Source organism: Dipodomys merriami, unplaced genomic scaffold (genome assembly GCF_024711535.1).
Source record: "Dipodomys merriami isolate MVZ:Mamm:240054 unplaced genomic scaffold, mDipMer1.0.p SCAF_200, whole genome shotgun sequence".
Taxonomy (NCBI): Eukaryota; Metazoa; Chordata; class Mammalia; order Rodentia; family Heteromyidae; genus Dipodomys; species Dipodomys merriami.
This window is the reverse complement of record NW_027203383.1, coordinates 1,519,338-1,537,965: the sequence shown is the minus strand read 5'-3', so window position 1 is coordinate 1,537,965 and position 18,628 is coordinate 1,519,338. Positions and strand designations below refer to the sequence as shown.

The 18,628-nt window shown below is 41.0% G+C and overlaps 1 protein-coding gene and 1 pseudogene across 2 annotated transcripts in view; one reads left to right on the top strand and one right to left on the bottom strand.

Annotated features, from left to right (window-relative positions):
* The window catches only part of LOC138833116 (BTB/POZ domain-containing protein 7), a 77,903-nt gene that overhangs the window by 28,249 nt on the left and 31,026 nt on the right, over positions 1-18,628 (bottom strand). For both annotated transcript variants that reach the window (XM_070031459.1, XM_070031460.1), the window contains 2 exons: positions 3,933-4,141; positions 1,887-1,962 (listed from right to left, as the gene is read on the bottom strand). In XM_070031459.1, coding sequence (XP_069887560.1) covers positions 1,887-1,962; positions 3,933-4,141 — 285 coding nt within the window. The remainder of the gene's footprint in view (positions 1-1,886; positions 1,963-3,932; positions 4,142-18,628) is intronic.
* Positions 6,281-7,041, top strand: LOC138833086 (protein C1orf43 homolog pseudogene; annotated as a pseudogene).

Below are 18,628 nucleotides of genomic sequence, written 5' to 3'. Positions count from 1 at the left end.
TTTTTTAGTTGGTAGTAGGGGGCTTGAACTCTGGGTTTAGGCCCTGTCCCTGCACTCTTCAACTCAAGGTGAGCGCTCTCCCACTTGAGCCACAGCTCTACTTCCAGTTTTCTAGTGGTTTATTGGAGATAAGAGTCTCACGGACTTTCCTTGCCGGGGCTGACTTTGAACTGGGGCTGACTTTGAACCGTGATCCTCGGATCTCAGCCTCCTGAGTAGCCACCGGCGCCCGGCTGATGATGAGTTTTATAGTGTGTGAATTTTAGCTCAGTTAGAAAATGAGGGACTAGCCGGCACTAGTGATTCACGCCTGTAATCCTAGCTACTCAGGAGGCTGAGATCCGAGGGTTCAAAGCCAGCCTCGGCAAGGAAAGTCCGTGAAACTCTTATCTCCAATAAACCACTAGAAAACCGGAAGTGGCACTGTGGCTCAAGCAGTAGAGCACTCGCCTTGAGCTGAAGAGCTGAGAGACAGCACCCAAGCCTAGAGTTCAAGCCCCACGACCGATATAAAAAAACAAACAAACAACAACAACAACAACAACAAAAAACTCACCATCTTACCATTTTGACCTTTTTTTAAAAGTCAGTACTAGGATTTTTAAAAAGTCAGTACATGGCTTTTTCCACTTATGGCAACTGTCTTATCAGTTACACCATGGCTAACTGGAGGCAAGAGAATGTCTTGGATTTGTCTGCCTGGGTTGGCTCTGAACCATGTTTCTCATATCTCAGCCTACTGAGTAGCTAGGATAGGTGTGTACCACTGACACCCAGTCATTCTCACAATTTTAAAGTATGAAATCCAGTGGCTTTTCATGCATTCATATTGTTGTGTAATCATCAACAATAATTCTAGAAATATTCTATTAACAATAAGCTTTTGTAATACTGGATTACATAATTTTTTAAAACTGTGAAATAAAATTTTGATATATTTAACAACATATATATATATATATCACCTCTTCTCTTGACTATAAAAACTTCTATTTTCACACCACTTAATAGTGTTCAACACTGTATGCATGTATAAATATGAAATATAATAAAAATGTGATATACTATAGAAATATAAATATATATATTCTTTTGTGAGTACAGGGACTTCACCTCAGGGCTTTGTACTTTCTGCTTGGCTGTTTTGCTCATAGGTGGTACTCTAACAATTGAGCTATACCTCCAGTCCAGCTTTATTACTGGTTAGAGATAGTTTCTCTTGGACTTTAGCTGGCTTTGAATGTTGATTCTCAGATATCAGCCTCTTAAGCATCAATGAATACAAGTATGAGCTACCAGTGCCAGGCCAAAACTGTGTTTTTTTTGGCTGGTCCTGAGCTTGAACTCAGGGCCTAGGTACAAGCTTTATGTTGTCAGGGCTAACACTATCGTTTGAGCCACAGTTTCACTTCTTGCTTTTTCTGGTAGTTAACTGGAAATAAGAGTCTCATGGTCGGGGCTGGGAAGGTGGCTCAGTGGTAGAGCACTTGCCTTGCATGCATGAGGCCCTGGGTTCGATTCCTCAGCACCACATAAGCAAAAAGAAAAAAGCCGGAAGTGGCGCTGTGGCTCAAGTGGTAGAGTGCTAGCCTTGAGCTGAAGAGCTGAGGGACAGCGCCCAAGCCCAGAGTTCAGGCCCCACGGCCTGACCCCCGCCCCCCCCCCCCCCCCAAAAAAAAGTCTTTTCTGTCTGGGCTGGCTTTGAATCATAATCCTCAGATATCAGCCTTCTGAGGTAGCTGGGATTACAGGTATGAGGCACTGATGACCAGATTGGTACTGTTTGTAAGACTGGCATACTGCATGCATTGCAGTAAGCTTTGGGATATAAAACCCCTAACAAGGATATGTAAGCTGATTGGCACAATCTAGTTGTCTTAACTTACCTCTGTCTGCTATTCTTTTCATCAACTGATGCTCTCCCCATTTAATCAGATATTTAAGGATATCTTGCTCGCTTGCCTATAATAAAAGATGGTTTATGTTTATTATAGTAAATACACAGTACAACTTATCATGTTTTCCTCTTTATACTGGCTATCTAAAATTTCATAATTCTGTTTCTGGTTCATTAACAACAAATGTACAGAAATTAATTCTGTGGTCTCCTATTTTAAGTGTATTTTACCTTAGTAAATGGGTTTTCTACAGTTACCTTAAGATCTTTCTTGGGGACAAGATGTAGATAAATACATAAAAGTAAAAACGCAGTGCTACCAGTGACTACTACCTAGCAAAGATAGGAAGAGAGGCTGAAATCTCCACTAGGAATTTTGTAGGTTTTAAGGGACCTTTGAAGTATAATCTGTGAAATAGCAATGGGCCCCTTATTTCTGTTTACTATTTTTCCCTTATTTCTGTTTACTATTTTTTTTTTTTTTTTTGGTCTGGGGGTTGAACTCTGCCTTGGTGCTGCCCCTCAGCTCTTCAGCTCAAGGCTAGTGCTCTACACTTGACCCACAGAGCCCACTTTCCGCTTTTTGTGTTTACGTGGTGCTGAGGAATTGAACCCAGGGCCTCATGCATGGGAGGCAAGCACTCTACCTCTGAGTTACTTTCCCAGCACCCTGGTTACTATTTTTAAACCTAGGCTGCACTCTAAGATTTAAACTGTCTACAAGGAATGCAAAGCTCCTAAATAAAGACAATTACCTGAGGTAATTGACTAACTCCCACAAACAACTAGTCTTGACAGGACAGCAAGACAAGATTAATGAACAAAGGTTCCCCACAAATCAAGTCCAAGTATGACATTTGGATGGCAATCAAAGCAATGTTGCCGAAAACACACAGATCTGAATTTAACTTTTCCTTTCATTTTCTGACAGAGATGTTGACATTTCATAATTTATCTAGCAAACACACAAAGACGTAGGAAGCAGCTCCACAGATTTTGGTTCCATCACATTAAAACTGCTATACATTTTTTGGCATAAAATTCATACAGTCAATGCAAAAACAAACCTTAAACTTAAAAACAGCTTTGTAAGGCACTAGTAGCTTACACCTATCATCCTAATCAGAAGGCAGAGATCTGAGGAACAAGCTTCAAGGCCAATCCAGGCAGACAAATCTGACAGACTCATCTTCAATTAACCAGCAGAAAGCTGTACGTGAACTGGGGTTCAAGTGGTAAGAGCACCAGTCTTGAGTGAAAAAGCTAACTGAGCGGGCTCCAAGTTCAAGCTCCAGTACTGGCACCAAAAATAAGTAATTTTTGATATATCTAAAATTTATTAGTTTAAAATTAGCAAATTAGACTGACATATAAATCAAGCACAAAGCATTTACTTAATTCCAAGTGGGGTGCTGGTGGCTCATGCCTACAATTCTAGCCACTTGGGAAGCTAAAACTGGAAGAACTATGGTTCCAAGGAGGCCAGGCAGGAATGGTTCAAGTCTAAGGCCAGACTGAACTACATAATGAAACCTTGTATCAAAGAAGAAAAAAAATCCTCTCCAATAAAAACTTGAAAATAACATTGTACTTTGACAGAATACATACAAAACATGATTTTTTTATAGTAGATGAAGCAGGTAAGAAATTGAACATTCTTACTTTGTGCTTTTTTAAGCGACTGACTACAATCTATACAACTGATATTCAACTAAAAGGAACTATTAAAGTAAATGCCTATCAACAGAATATTATTGTTGGGATGTGCCCTTGTCTAGCCTCAACCTCTATTTGGTGTAGTTGGATAGGTCGTGGCCTTGGTCACATTGGTGAGTCATGGAAGCAGTATTCACAATGGGCCAATGAGCCAGAAGGCTTTTGTTGTATAAATATGAAGAGAACGTTCCTGGGTGATTTATCACAGCCTATTTCCCTCCCCTTGTCCTACTCCAGACAGAAGAGTCATGGAGAACCGATGGATTTTTTTGGTACAAATATCAATGACAGTGAATTTGAGAGGTGTAAAAATGATTACCTGTAGGTAGTCAGACTGGATAGCAGTAAGCAGATGATCTTTGCTGAGTTCATAAAAAATATCCGAAGTCATGACCTGGGACAATTCCTCACAGAGGAAATGCAAAGCTTGCCGGTGCACCCACTTGGAGCCATATGGATGCGAGCTCCACTTGAGGATGGCAATTAAGGTATCTAATGAGATGCTCTCAGCAATGATATCCTCACAGCCTAAAAGAGAAGGCAAATACTTCTTGAGATTAATCATAAATATTACGTATTGAACACAAGTGTGCTGGCACTATATGTAAAAGTTGTAGTAGTAAAAAAGAACTCATGGAAGTCACCAAGACTTGGTAGGATAGGATAGCAATAGACATCCATAGGAAATTGGATCCATTACAGAAATGGATCTAGAGAAGAAGGCAAAGAATCTTCACAACTGCTTAATAAAATAAATATTTATGTTTAAATTCAATAGTCTGAGTATGGTAGTACAGTAGAAAACACTGAACCAAAGAGAGAAAGAAGAGTAAATAACAATGATAGCGTTGTAAAAGCTGACCAGAGAAAGGCCACAGATGACACCTGACTGACAGAGCATTCATCTGAGAAAAATTCAGGTTGGTTGCTATTTATGAAGATTCTTCTATCATTCAAATAAAAAATATAATACCTTGCATTAATAGTTTAATCTCTCAAAAATTGGCAAAGCATTAAAGTTTTGTGCTCATCTAGGTTTAATTCTGGTTAAATAAAAAAGAAATAAATGGTTTAAGTGAAAAAGATCCTAAAGAAAACAGCTATGCCATTTCAAGAACTTAAAGAAAATCTGTGGACAGATGGCTATTCTCTTTAAGACAGGTCATTTAAATATAAAGATAACAATATGTGCCGGGCGCTGGTGGCTCACGCCTGTAATCCTAGCTACTCAGGAGGCTGAAATCTGAGGATCGCGGTTCAAAGCCAGCCCGGGCAGGAAAGACCGTGAGACTCCTATCTCCAATAAATCACCAGAAAACCGGAAGTGGTGCTGTAGCTCAAGTGGAAGAGTGCTCGCCTTGAGCTGAAGAGCTGAGGGACAGCGCCCAGGCCCAGAGTTCAAGCCCCACGACTGACAAAAAAAAAAAAAAAAAAAGATAACAATATGTAAAATCTGAATGATATAGACTATAGAAGGAAAAATGGCTAAAGTTGGGTAGAAATTCTTCACTAAGACTATTATAAATTAAAAATAATCCTGGTCGTATTAAAAAAAAAGGAAGCACTTAAATGCCATCATGACAAATAGTAACAATATGGCTACTTCACAGATTGCTTTCCAATAAATTTGGAGCTTTATAGCCTAACAAAAGGACATCAAATCATGGAAGGTAAGAAGAAAAGGGTGAACCCACAGTTAAGGTGATATAAGATCATTAGCAGCCAATATGGCACCTACATCAAGTAGTGCTTCCTTCTCTTTTCTGATGAGGAGAAATACAGATATTTGTATTTTTTTTAACAAAGCTTTTTAACAAATACTTTTTCTTAAACAAGATGCTACTAGTTTATTATCATGAGACAGGACCTGCTGCTTTTGGCATGTCATTAACACCTTCTTGCACTAAATAAAAACGTGTTGAATACACAAATGAGATCCTTGAAGATATGAAGTGAATGACAGAACTGTGGTTAACAGAACCATTTATAAACAGTACTGATTAACTTGCAAGTAGAGTCTGTATCTTTGCCATGTTGGACAAGAACTTGGCTATAGATGTGGAATGTATGTATAGATGTGGAAGCCTGGTTAACAACACATTGAAAAGCAGAGTCATAACTGGTAACAAAGTAAAGATGAATATGAAATAGAATTATACTTAAGACTAATAAAAATCAACTTCACAGTAGATGATAGAGGTGAATTTAGCTTAATTACTACCTATGTAAAGTAGTACTATCTGGGTATTTTAGCTCCACGAATGTAAACTATAAACCTGGATGCCATAAAGATAAGGCAATCTCAGACTTTAAAAGAACAAGCATGTAATCTTCATCAGAGGCTAATGCTGCATAGCACTGCTCTCTTGCTGTTCTGAGCCCCATGTTTTAGACAGGCAGTTATCAAACCACTGGATGCCCAGAAAGGTTAAGAGAATAGTAGCTTAAGACTTGTAACAGAAAAGCTCCCAACTAGCTTACTGGGTTTATGTAAGAGGAAACTGAGGAGTCACAAGAGCTCTCTACATGCCTGGTACCGCCCCCCCCCCCCCCCCGGAAATGGCCATGAAGCTGCAAAGAACCCAGGCATCATGGCTTCAGTTGAGCCTGAGCTAATGAGTCAGGGCAGCAGGAAAACCTGAGCAGTTCTATGAAGAGAGGGAGGCCATGGTGTCCAGCAGTAACTGGCTATCAGGGGGAATGTCATGCTGAGAGTGGCCTACTGGAGCCAGAATTTGTACTATTTATTTTTGTGAAGAGGCAAATCATGTGCTTTGCAATGAAATCTAGAAGGGGGCCTCATGTCCCCATGGGATACAATGCCCCCAACGACCTGAAAAAAGAGAATGATATTCAACTTTCTAGAGCTCAGGATACCACCTGTGAACTCCAACTCCCTGCAGATGATGATGCAACACTGCTACAACTGGAAACACAGGGAAATCAAAGTTGCTACAACTATCTCTCTCTTTATGTATATAGGATGAAAGCTTTTGATGTAATCTGTGCCTCTGATATCCTGTTTTATGCATAAGGCCGACACCCTCATTACTTAATAGGCAAGAATTTCTGCTCATACTTGCTAGGTCTACAAAATACCACTACTACTCTTTTCAAGGGTATGCAAAAGGCTCTCGTTGATACCCTGGTAGATGGCTGTGTACAGCCTACTGTGGGACAGGGGGTTTTAGCCAGACTGGATACCTGCACTAACCAGACAGCTCTGAGTGAGCAGGCCACTGTGGTAAAAGCATGAATAGGGAGCTCTCAACAATACCCAGTAGGTGGGCAAAGACCAAACTCAGTCCCCTGAAGTCTCCCCAACAATAATCACTATCTCCCCTTCAGGTCAGAGTAAAGACACCAAATACTTTCTTGCTCTGAAGAGCTTTAAGGACAACAATAACAAATTGGAGAGTATTCTGTGATACAGCAGATGGACTCTGGCACAGATTAAGCCAGACAGATACTTGCTGGGAAGCCCTCAGGACATCTGGCTCAGCAGGCTCAGACTGTAATCAGCTAAATTCTCCATTATGTCCAGAGTTCAGAGAGCTTGTGTCTGAAGGGTCATTCTCCTACTTTTTGTTGTTGTTGTTGGTTCTGGGGCCTGAACTCTAGGCCTGGGCTCTTCAGCTCATACATGCAAGGCGAGCACTCTACCACTGAGTCACCTTCCCAGCCCCTCCCCTACATTTTCATATGGGCATTTTCAGAACATTAAGACTTTTTTTCCCCCAATAGTAGCACTTTGCTGAGTTTGACTTCAGAAGTCATTACTATTTATTTCTATCAAAGCTTCCTTAAAAATCCTCCCTTATCAGGGATACAGGAGGACCCATTGCAACAATGAGATGTACAAGTCGTTATGTCGAAAAACGAACTTTATAACTTTGGTGAGGGGGACGGGATGGGGGGGAGGATATGAAGGGATGGGAAGGGGAAACAAAGGAGGAGGCTACAATGCTTGATAAGAAATGTGCTCATTATCTTACAATGTAATCGTAACTCCTCTGTACACAGTATTTTCACACACACACACACAAAAAATCCTCCCTTATGGGCTGGGAATGTGGTTTAGTGCTTGCCTAGCATGCATGAAGCTCTGAGTTTGATTCCTCAGTACCACATAAGCAGAAAAAGCCGGAAGTGGCACTGTGGCTCAAGTGGTAGAGCGCTAGCCTTGAGCACAGAGAGGCTCAGGAACAGAGCCAAGGCCCCGAGTTCAAGGCCCAGGACCGGCAAAAAAGAAAACCCTTCCCTAGCTGGGCACCGGTGGCTCACGCTTGTACTTCTAGCTACTCAGGAGGCTGAGATCTGAGGATCTCGGTTCAAAGCTAGCCCGGGCAGGAAAGTCGGTGAGACTCTTATCTTCAACAAACTACCAGAAAACAAGAAGTGGTGCTGTAGCTCAAGTGGCAGAGTGCTAGCCTTGAGCTGAAGAGCTGAGGAACAGTACCCAGGCCCAGAGTTCAAGCCCCACAACTGGGGGGAAAAAAAGAAAAAAATACCTTTCTTATTTTTGGCCAGCATTTACCTTCACTGCTGTGGTCTACTTAATCCCAAAGGTGGGGAGTTGAGATGTCTTCTATGTCTATCCTACTATACTCAAATGAATAGCTTTAACGGTTTGGGTTAGGGCATTTCAGAGTTGACTGGTGAAAAGGCAGAAAAGAACTGGGGGGAAAATAACTAGGGAGTAGGATGAGTAAGAAAAGTGGTGGTGGTAAACTACAGTATATTGAAACATTAGTACAACTTTTCAAGGATTTGCCCTTTGGTCTTTATACTCTTGTGAATAAAGTGAATGAAGAAGGTCCTCACATCTGGCATAATCTATGTCAACATACAAGACAACGTGAAGACTCCAATACAAAAACAAAAACAAAAAACAAAAAAACCACCAGAACACCAGAAGTAGAGCTGTGGCTCAAAGTGGTAGAGTGCTCAAGGACAGCACCCAAGTTGAGTTCAAGTCCCACAACTGACAAAAAAAAAAAAAAAAAAAAAAAGGACAAAGTGAAGAAGTGGCTTTTCCTAATAAACCAATAAATTGGTCTGAATTCATAAATCAGTTACTTAATAAATTATTAAAAAAAACAATCCCTTTAAGGAAAGTAGGAGCAGGGAATGGTTTAGCAAATTAGGGACAGAGTACACAGAGCCCTTATACCAAATAGGAACCAAGGTCAGAGGATATGTAAGCTGTATCTATCACAAATATAAAGTAACTTTACTTGATTTATTTTTATTTTTGTTAGTCTTGGGGTTATCACTTAAGGCTTGGGACACTATCCTTGAGATTTTTCCCTCAAAGATTGTGCTGTACCATTTTGAGCCACTTGCAGTTTTTTGGTGGTTTCGTTCCTGTCTAGGCTGACTTCAAACCTTAATCCTCAGATCTCAGCCTCCTGAGTAGATAAGACTATAGACATGAGTCACCAGAGCCTGGCAAAGTAACTTTAATTTACTCTACACATTAGAATAACATTCTTGTAAGGAAAACTGAGATGACCACAATGAGATCTGCACATAAATGATTCCTTAAGACATAAAACTGTGCTTAAGAGAGAAATATGGAAAAGTTCAAATAGTATACATAATTTTACAGTGATTTTTGTTAAACTGAAGTGAACAGAAGTCAACCAGAAGTCAGTGGAAGACTTCAGGCTAGTCAAAATTGGGAGTAAACGTTAGGGTGAGTTTGATAGGAAAGGCAATCTTACAAAAGACTGAAGCTGGGGGAAGTTAGAGGTAAAGATGTGTTACAATTCTATTTCCCCAGGATACTGACAGGGGTAAAGAAAGAAAATTAAAGATAACATGATCATAAATTTAAGCTTCTAAGGTTATATAAAAGCAGGATAGGTAGTGGGGCTGGGAGGGTGGCTCAGTGGTAGAGCGCTTGCCTTGCATACCTGAGGCCCTGGGTTTGATTCCTCAGCACCACATAAGAAAAAAGAAAAAAGCCGGAAGTGGCACTGTGGCTCAAGTGGTAGAGCACTACTAGCCTTGAGCTGAAGAGCTAAGGGACAGCGCTCAGGCCCAGAGTTCAGGCCCCACGACTGGACCCAAAAACAAAACGAACAAACAAACAAAAAAAGCAGGATAGGTAGGAAAAATGGACTTTGAAATTAGACTGGACTTGAAATTCTAGCTTTGCTACTTAATAGCAAAATAATACTAACACGAATCCCTCAAGACCAAGATAGGAGAGAATGCTCATTTATATACAGTGAAGGTACTCATTTCTTTCCTTTTCTTTTTAAATTTTTTCTTTTTTTTTTTGGTTGGTTGTAGGGCTTGAACTCTGGGCCTGTGTGCTGTCCCTGAGCTCTTCAGCGCAAGGCTAGCTCGCACCCTACCACCAGAGCCACAGCACCACTTTGCTTTTCTGGTAGTTAACTGGAGATAAGAGTCTCATAGACAGGCCTGACCTTGCTAGCCAGTTTTGAACCGTGATCCTCAGATATCAGCCTCCTGAGATATCAGCCTCCTAGATATCAGCTAGGATTATAGGTGTAAGCCACTAGCACTTCATGAAGGTACCCATTTCTAATGAGTACAACACCATATATTCTATCTTGGCAGTTATCAAGCCATCAGAAGTCAAGGAACTTTTTTGTAAATTATTATTTTCTTTATTATTATTTTAAAGGTGATATACAGAAGGATTACATTTACATGATTCATGTAATGAGTATATTTCCTTTTGTACAGTGTCTTCCCTTCCTTTACTCTCTCCTCCCTTCAATCTCCACCCCCAAGTTGTATAGTTCACTTAAGGAACAGTTTGTTTGTAAATTTCTACTCTGTTATGGTCAAATATGTTAGTAAAATTCAGCAAAAGTGCTACTTTCATATCATGACAACAAATTGCAAGAAAAATTTCTATATACTCTCAATTGCTGTATTTATCTCATTGCGGGCACACTTTGAACAGGACTGTTCTAGCAAGTCCTTTCATCTTGGGTTTGTTATCTTACCTTCAGCTATGTAAAAAGCATAGCAGCCCTGAGAACAAGCCAGAACCCTAGAAACTTAGGAGGAGGTACATGTTGCTTGTCATATAAAACGGAGGTTGTCATGGTGCTTGTCATACAGCAATGGTTGACTAACAAACCATGTAACTTTCTAGATGAACTCAAAAGCTTTTTATTTTATTTTATTTTTTTGTCAGTTGTGGGGTTTGAACTCTGAGTCTGGGTGCTGTACCTCAGCTCTTCAGCTCAAGGCAAGAACTCTACCACTTGAGCCACAGCACCATTTCTGGTTTTCTGGTGGTTTATTAGAGATAAGCGTTTCACAGACTTTCCTGCCAGGGCTGGCTTTGAACTACAATCCTCAGATCTTAGCCTCCTGAGTAGCTAGGATGACAGGTGTGAGCCAACAGCGCCCAAATGCTTTTATTAACAATTTCCTTATAAAAGAGAAACTTGACCGAGCATGGTATACCTCTGTAATCCAGCATTCAGGAGGCTGAGGCAGGAAAATGACTTGAGGCCAACCTGAGTTACATAGTGAGACCTGTCTCAAAAGTTAAGTCATTGAATGGATAAAAGACACAAATGTACTCTGCTCAAGTAGCATTTTCAGCCACACTGGTGTGAGATTGGTAGGCAGTATAAAGTCTAACACTTCCCTCTATTCTCTTTCACCAGAATCTTTTCTCTTTTTTTTAGTTTTTGTTTTTGGTCCGGTCATGGGGCCTGAACTCTGGGCCTGGGTGCTGTCCTTCAGCTCTTCAGCTCAAGGCTAGCGCTCTCCCACTTGAGCCACAGTGCCACTTCTGGGTTTTTTCTTTTTGCTTATGTGGCGCTGAGGAATCAAACCCAGGGCCTCAGGCATGCAAGGCAAGCGCTCTACCACTGAGCCACCTTCCCAGCCCTCACCAGAATCTTTTCTTTCCTCTTCTTAGTGGCAAATGTCTCTTTGCCAAAATTTGAGCTATAGAATCAATATGGCTAGGATATAAAGAAGTAGAACTAATTTAATACTTAGTAGCACACATGATTGTTACTTTCTATTTTTATTCTAATTTTTTTCCTCTTTATGTTTTGTGATAATTTAAAAAGTCACAAGCTTAACAGGTCTCTAATATATTACCAGGATCTGATTCCTAGGCATGCCCTCCTACTTGTTTAATCACAGTGGGAAACCTTGCATTGCCTCCAGGCCATCAGGAAATATATAAATGGCTTGTAGATTGGGAGTTTCATAATGGGGCTGAGATGGGAAGAGAAGGAAGAAAACAGGAAAAGGAAAGAAATGAGGGAGAGATTATAGCTCACTAGACAACACAAAACAGGATCACAAATTAGAGCAAAGCTGGCCTTGCATTGTGACTATTCAATGTTACCAAAGTTGGAAATAAGACTCAAAGTATTAATAGGCTTGAAAAAAATATTCTTTGGTTCTCTCCTGTACATTTACTGATTCTGAATCTCAAGGAAAGAAATCATAAAACAAGAGGGATGAGGGTGGCAGAAAGCAAAGAGATTGGCTTTGAATTTCTTACTATCACTTCCATCTTACTATTACTTCCATCACTAACTCTTGACTCTGTTACTAGTATGTGTAGGATCAAAACACAGTCTCAGTCAGGCATGGTGGTGCACTTATAGTCCCAGCATCTGGGTGATGGAGGCAGGGGAATCCTTAGTTTGAGGTCAGTCTGGGCTACACAGAGGTTTGAGACCCTGTCTCAAAACAAAACAACAAAAACCCTGTATAAGTCTTGTTCCCCATGTGTAGGTTGAAATAATCTATCAGTGTTCACTGAATTATCAAAAATATTAAGGGAGCCAATGTGTCTATATGCTACCCTTTTTCTCTATGCTAGAAATCTTAACTTTCAACATGCCTACCTACATATGCCCTCCTTTAACTTTGACTTCTACTCTGTGCCTGACTCCTTGAAAATGCCTACTCATTATTCAAATTTCCACTTTCTCCTATACTACACCTTTGCTCAAAGTCTTAGCACCTCACATATCAACTCCCCAAAAGCTTCCTTCCTACTATCTCTCCATTTCAGTCTACACTGAACACTGCTGAAAGGTTTGTAATTCCTGAAACATCATTATCATCACACCATTGCTACTTATTTTAAAAAAGAAACAAGACTGCCAGATCTAAGGCAGAAAATGAGAATGGGATATATGAGCTAGAAGCCTAGCCAGGCTGTGCCTCAGTGTTGGTCACTGTGACTTCTGAGAGTAGGTGGAAAATGTTTCTCTATATTCATCAGAAGGACAATTTTGAAGTCTGAACCTGGTCCAGGGAACCAGACTAGTGACCCACTCTCATCCTACTCTCTCACCTTGTAAATGCTGTTCTTGGCAGCATTTACAAATAAAAGTAAAATAAAAAATAAAATATAATAAATAAAATAAAAAATAAACAAGCACACCATGCAAGCCTGGTGTGCTTTTGGCAGACTGCAGGGAAAGGGAGGAGATATCCAGACAAAGTTACCTAGTTACAGAAAGTAAGATTCTTGAATGAAATTCTGCAACTAGATCACTCACTTTCTACAACTAGATCACTCACTGGAAGATAGCAAAAAGCCACTCCCCTGCCTTGCAGGGGTGTGTGTGTATGTGTGTAAAGGGAGGAGATATCCAGACAAAGTTAGTGTGTGTGTGTGTGTGTGTGTGTGTATGCAGGGAAAGGGAGGAGATATCCAGACAAAGTTACCTAGTTACACTCACTGGAAGATAGCAAAAAGCCACTCCCCTGCCTTGCAGGTGTGTGTGTGTGTGTGTGTGTGTGTGTGTGTGTGTGTGTGTGTGTGCGTGCGTGTGTGTGTGTCAACCCCTGCACCCAGCAACATGCCAACAGGGAGTTTTCACTAGAGTAGATTAACATGAACTTGAAATGCAAAGTTAGCATAAAGCCTTGATACTGTCTAACTTTAATTAACAGCCTTAGAAGCCAAGGAAACTCAAAACTACGAGCTCAACTTAGCAAACCCTCAAATTCAGTCATCCTTTAAAATCTGAAGACTTAAAAACTCTATTTCCTGGGCTGGGAATGTGGCCTAGGTGGAGTGCTTGCCTAGCATGCATGAAGCCCTGGGTTTGATTCCTCAGTACCACATAAAACAGAAAATGCCAGAAGTGGTGCTCAAGTGGTAAAGAACAAAAGAAGCTCAAGGACAGTGCCCAGATTCAAGCGCAAGGAAGCAAGGAAGGAAGGAAGGAAGGAGAGAAGGAGAAAGGGAGGGAGTGAGGAAGGGAGGGAGAGAGAGAGAGAGAGAGAGAGAGAGAGAGAGAGAGAGAGAGAGAGGGAGGGAGGGAGGGAGGGAGGAAGGACACCAAGAAAACAAAAGAAAAAAACCCTCTATTTCCTGAAGTTTTAGGAAGACTGTCAACTTAGGCTAAAATTTTAATTGGAAGTATATCAGAGCTATTAAAAGAAAAATTGAAAGTCATCTACCTGTAATCCCAGCTACTTGGGAGGCAAAAAGCAGGAAGATCAGTTTAAAGCCATCTTGGACGACAAGCTAGCAAGACAGCTCTACTCCACCACTTCAACCAAATAAAGAGCTGGATGTAGAAGCATGTGCTTGTTACTGCAGCTATGAGGAAGACCTAATACAGATAGGTAGGAGGATCCAGGACCCAGGTCCAGGATAGCCCTGGGCAGAAATGTGACACCTATCTAAGAAATAATCTAACGCAAAAATTGGCTGGAGGCCTGGCTTAAGTGGTAAAGTGCTCGCTGCAAGGCTGAACTCAAACACAATACTATAGGAAACATTATTTTTTTGCATGAAAGTTCCATTAACTCTTCAATGATAAAAATCTGGGCCCTATTTTTCTTTGATGTTGTTGGTTGTTGGTAGTGTGGCTTGAACTCAGGGCCTGGGTGCTGTCCCTGAGCTCTTCTGCTTAAGGCTAGTTCTCTACTATTTTGAGTCACAGCACCACTTCCAATTTTTGAGTGGTTACTTAGAGATAAGAATCGCACGGGGACTTTCCTGCCGAGGCTGGCTTTGAACCGCGATCCTCATATCTCAGCCTCCTGAGTGGCTAGGATTACAGGTGTGAGCCACCAGCACCCAGCAAAAACCTGGTCCTTGAAAGGTATACTTGGACACAGAAACCTGGAATGGAGTTATTTGTATGGATAAGCTGAGAATGTTAAGCTCCAAGACTCATGTGCTCCACAGATGCTTGTCTTCTTTAAGATCTAGCCCAGACTCCTCTTACTAACCACTAATCAGGATCAGGTTCATAGCACAGTCTAAATGGGAAAACACAGTTCTCCTGTTTGGAAGAAAGAAATATAGACACCCAAAGAATGGCAAGACCTGATGTACACTAGTAAGTCCACTCATGGGTGTGGATATTGAGGGTATCGGACAAGAAGAAGCTCATTTAGAACCCCAAAATTTATTGGGAGTATATTCTGGTATTTCTTTGTCTGACCACAACAAAAACCTGGCATTTTTAACAACTATAAATAAAGAGAGCTCAGATATCTCTGGGTCACTCCACCCCCAGTAGGCTGTCTATACCTTTTGAAGTACTGACAAAGGGGAATAGAAAATCTAAGGTGGCTGAGATAATTTTTTAGGGTCTCAACTTGCATAAGCTTCAAGTATCTCCGGATTATCTATTTGGAAGGAAATATGAGAAACTACAGAGGGAACTGAGTAGGTGAAGGAAAGAGCTGGGAAGGCAAGAGACTTTAATTATTCAAGGTAAAGAAACTCTACCCTACTGAGTGCAAGGGAAGTTGCCAGTTTGTATCTTCAGTTCTTAGTAAAATCAATCACTGACCACAAACTCCAGCAAATACTGGAAGGATATGGCAAGGTTTTCTTCCCTGACATTATTCTCTTTTGATAGGAAGGTGAAAAATCTCTGAGATTCATACTACATGTATGAAAATATACAGGGACTACACCTCTACTATTTATTCCTGTAACTTTTGTCAAGTTGAGTGTGGGGGGGGGGGGAGAAAAAGATGGGAAAGAAGCTAAAAGCTTCTAAGAAAAACCTTTAGTAATTTACTAAAGGATGAGGTTAAAGTACAGACAACAGATAAAAGATTTCAATTTCTTTTCATGTCATGAAGCATACACAGGATCAAATTTTAGTACCCTTACTTTCGATACTTATGCTTATTTTAGAAACTAATGGTGCTATTCTTGTTGGTTTTATATGCCAGTACTGGGGCTTGAACTCAGGACCTCATGCTCTTGCTTATTAGTTTCTTTGCTCAAGGCTGGTGCTCGACCACTTGAGTATGGCTTCTCCACTTGCAACCTTTTTTGGTTAAGTGGAGGTAAGTGTCTCTTAGATTTGTTTTGCAGGGGCTTAATCTCAGCCTCTTAACCTAACCTCAAACCTCCTAACCTTAAAACTCTTGAGTGGCTAGGATTATAAGCATGGGTTTATTGGTGCCCTGCTCAATAAACTAAAGTTCTTGAACTTTGCATTTTTAATGTTTATTTACATGTAAGTGTTCTAAGAACAGAATGATGTCTACTTAAGAGGCTGAGATCTGAGGATTGCAGCTTGAAGCCTGCCTGGGCATGGAAAGTCCTTGAGACTCTTATCTACAATTAACCAGCAAAAGCTTGAAGTGGAGGTGTGGCTTAAGTGGTAGTGCCAATCTTGAGAAAAAAGTTCAGGGACAGTGCATAGGCTCTGCGTTCAAGCCCTAGTATTTACACACATAAATAAAAAGAATTCCAGTACTCAGTGAGAAACATACAGGTATATACTGCTTTATCTAAAAACAAAACCCCCCATTTACCTTGGATATCAAAGTAACAAGTATCTTATTCACATCCTTAAACCCATTATCCCATTAACAAGAAAGAATAAATTAATACCCTTATTTCCACTGCAACAACAAAAAAGAGGGGAAAATAACCTACAAATTTTGAGGTAAAAACTTATAATTGTCATTTCAAAAAACTTCCATTACTTATTTTTAAAATTCATTATTTTCATATATGTTGGTAACTGGGACTTGAACTCAGAGCTTCATAATGTTGCTTGGCTTATCTGCTCAAGGCTGGCATTCTACCATTTGAGCCACATCCCCCACTTCCAGCTTATTGCTGGTTAACTGAAGATAAGAATTTCACATATTTTTCTGCCTAGGCTAGTTTCACACCACAATTGGCCTCCTGAGTAAGGAGCAGCCTTGAGCTACCAGCACCCCACTCCGTACTGTTAGACATGTGGACATTTTACCTTCAAATATCATGACATACAAAACATTTACATTTTTTTTTTTTTTTCCAGTCATGGGGCCTGAACTTGGCCTGGGCGCTGTCCCTCAGCTCTTCAGCTCAAAGCTAGCACTCTACCACTTGAGCCACAGTGCCACTTCTGGCTTTTTTCTTTTTGCTTATGTGGTGCTGAAGAATCGAACCCAGGGCCTCATGCATGCAAGGCAAGTGCTCTACCACTGAGCCACCTTCCCAGCCCAACATTTACATTTTAATAAGCATGGCAATATTAAAACAGGAGGCATATAAAAATGTTTTAACACTTCAAAGTTTTCCCCTCCATGGATATGTATGAATAAATACTAAAGTAAGGGTAGCACAGACACAGATATTCCTTTTCACTGAAGTACATTTAAAAATGGTTAAAGCCATGCAGTTCAGGCCAGTTATTGTCACTGAATATTTTAGCAGTTCTATAAATATATTCTAAGATTCAATCCTTTGGAGACATTTATAAATAGATATTTTATGATTCCAGTATGATACTAGGGAGTAAGACTACATGGATAGATCCTTCCTCCTTTCCTTCCTCTCTTCCCTCCCCCACCTCACTCTTTGTTTTCTTCTTCTTCTTTTTTTTTTTTTTTTGGCTAGATTTGGGGCTTGAATTCTGGACCTGAGTGCTGTCCCTGAGCTCCTTTTGCTCAAGGCTAGCACTGTATTACTTGAGCCACAGTGCCACTTTGGCCTTTTCTATGATTAACTGAAAGTAATTTTATGGGCATCTCACAAACTTTTCTACCCAAGCTGGCTTCAAACTGCAATCCTCAGATCTCAGCCTCCTGAGTTACTAGGATTACATGTGTAAGCCAACCAGTGCCTGGCTAAACCCTTTTTATTTTCTATTTTTTATTTCTTAATTTTTTGTCAGTCATGGGCTTGAACTCAAGACCTGGGTGCTGTCCTTGAGCTTTTGTGCTCAAGGCTAATGCTTCTGCAATTTTGAGCTACAGCTCCACTTCCTGTTTCCCAGTGATTAATTGGAGGTAAAAGTCTCTCAGACTTTCCTGCCCAGGCTGGCTTTGAACTGGGATCCTTAGATCTCAGACTCCAATCACTAGAATTACAAGCTTGAGTCATCCATCAGTGCCAAACTAATACCCCCTCCTTTTTTTTTTTTTTTTTCTCATCGGTCATGGGGCTTGAACTCTGGGCCTGGGCACTGTCCCTCAGCTCTTCAGCTCAAGGCTAGCGCTCTATCACTTGAGCCACAGTGCCACTTCCGCCAATTCTGTTTATGTGGTGCTGAGGAATCGAACCCAGGGCGTCATGCATGTGAGGCAAGCACTCTAACTCTGAGCCACCTTCCCAGCCCCAGATGATAACCCTTTTTAAAAAAATATTTTCAAGCCGGGCGCTGGTGGCTCACGCCTGTAATCCTAGCTACTCAGGAGGCTGAGATCTGAGGATCGCGGTTCAAAGCCAGCCCAGGCAAGAAAGACCATGAGACTCCTATCTCCAATAAACCACCAGAAAACCGGAAGTGGCGCTGTAGCTCAAGTGGTAGAGCGCTCGCCTTGAGCTGAAGAGCTGAGGGACAGCGCCCAGGCCCAGAGTTCAAGCCCCACGACTGACAAAAAAAAAAAAAAAAAAAAAAAATTTCAGGGCTGGGAAGGTGGCTCGGTGGTAGAGTGCTTGCCTTGCGTGCATGAGGCCCCTGGGTTCGATTCCTCAGCACCACATAAGCAAAAAGAAAAAAGCTGGAAGTGGCGCCATGGCTCAAGTGATAGAGCGCTAGCCTTGAGCTGAAAAGCTGAGGG